This window comes from Merops nubicus, unplaced genomic scaffold (assembly GCF_000691845.1).
Source record: "Merops nubicus isolate BGI_N331 unplaced genomic scaffold, ASM69184v1 Scaffold24608, whole genome shotgun sequence".
NCBI lineage: Eukaryota > Metazoa > Chordata > Aves > Coraciiformes > Meropidae > Merops > Merops nubicus.
The window spans coordinates 1-1,546 of record NW_008625434.1 but is presented as its reverse complement, the minus strand read 5'-3'; the positions used below and the strand labels follow the sequence as shown (position 1 = coordinate 1,546).

The 1,546-nt window shown below is 50.8% G+C and overlaps 1 protein-coding gene across 1 annotated transcript; it reads right to left on the bottom strand.

Annotated features, from left to right (window-relative positions):
- Positions 1-822: 822 nt before the first annotated feature.
- Positions 823-1,519, bottom strand: DLX5 (distal-less homeobox 5; the record flags this gene model as incomplete). The annotated part of the gene is made up of 1 exon (XM_008945685.1): positions 823-1,519. A coding segment is annotated over one exon (336 nt), but the record flags the coding sequence as incomplete, so codon positions are not given.
- Between the last annotated feature and the right edge of the window lie 27 nt (positions 1,520-1,546).

The following is a 1,546-nucleotide window of genomic DNA, read 5'->3' as shown; positions in this document are numbered from 1 at the left end:
CCCCGCACGGCCGTCACTTCCCAGGGCGGCTCCCCCCGCGACGCCCAGGGAGAGGGGGACCCCGCGGGCCGGTTGCTGCTGGGGGAAACCCGTGGTCTCTGCCGGGAGAGGGGCCCATGCTCGCTGGACAGAGCTCGGGCCACCGCGCTGAAACCGTGCCCCATTCCCCCCCGGCGCACCGGGCAGCGCTAGTGGGGGCTCCACCGTCCGGCTTTTGCTCTAAATAGTGTAGATAGAAACTTAAAGAAAAAAAAAAAAAAAGAGTACCTCCGCAAAGTCTCTTCTTCAGCCGGAGCTGCCGCAGGCTTTTAGCAGGAGCAAGGGGAGCGGGCCCTCATTTTATCCTTTTCTCGTATTTAGTGGCTCCCTTTGACGGAAACGTAATTTGTATAATTAGCTGAGCGCACACGGGCGACTGATGGGCTGTGGAGTGCGCAGCTCTCGACGCTAATTGCTCTCAGAAAAGGATTCAGGGCGGCTTAAGGCGAGCGATTTGTTTTTTAGCATCAGGATGGGCAGCTTTCGCTTCAGCTTAAAGCACTCTGCAATAAGGGGTACCCCTCTTGTAAAAGCCCCTTTTCCAGTGGGGAGAAAGTATCACCGCCTCTCGGTTCGCCCGTGGGGGCCTATAAGGGTCAGATCCTGCTGCCATACCCAGGCTGTGGTGGCACAGCACGGCGACCAAATGTGAGCTCTCAGGATCGGGCCCCTCATCATCCCTCTTTCCTCACTCACTCTCTGCAAGTAAATCGGCATTATTCCTTTTATTTGTTTTTCCTCCCCCTCTTATTAATAGAAGGGGTAATTTGGAAACGTTTCTCGTGGTCGAAATAATTTTATTTTATTCAGAATATACAGTTTAATTCCTCTATCTACAATTATTTACAGGGTTAAAATAACATTGAAAAAAAGTCTCTGGAAAAGTTGAGGTCATAGATTTCAAGGCACCATTGATAGTGTCCACAGCTGAGCCAAAAAATGTCCGTGTTGTATAAAAAAGGGTTTCCTTTGAAATGCAATAAGTTACATGCACAAGCTTTACACATTTTAATCTTTTTGTTTCTTTTCCCTTTTAAAAATACCCCATATGCATTCCTTTCGTTATTATTCCTTAACAGTAAAACACAGGAGTCCAAGGAACAACAACAACAAAAAATATTAATAAAATAATAAGGGTCAGACTCTAATAAATTGTCCCAGAGGCCAGTGCTAACGGGTGCTGTAAGGAGCCGTGGGGCTGGAGGTGGGAGTTGATGGAGCTGGCAGCGGGGTACCAGGAAGTGGAGCTCTCCAGGTAGCTGGATGCGGGGGACGGGTTGGAGTTTGGAGGGTGAGCATGTGCATGGGCATGGTGGCTGAGGGAGCGGGATGAGCCCTGAGGTTCCCAAACCGCTGGCGACTGTGGAGAGTTGCAGGCCATGGGGTCGCTGGAGCTGGGACTGTGCTCCGGGGGCATCTCCCCGTTCTTCATGATCTTCTTGATCTTGGATCTTTTATTCTGAAACCAAATTTTCACCTGGGAGGGGGGCAGGAGGGGGGAAAGAGG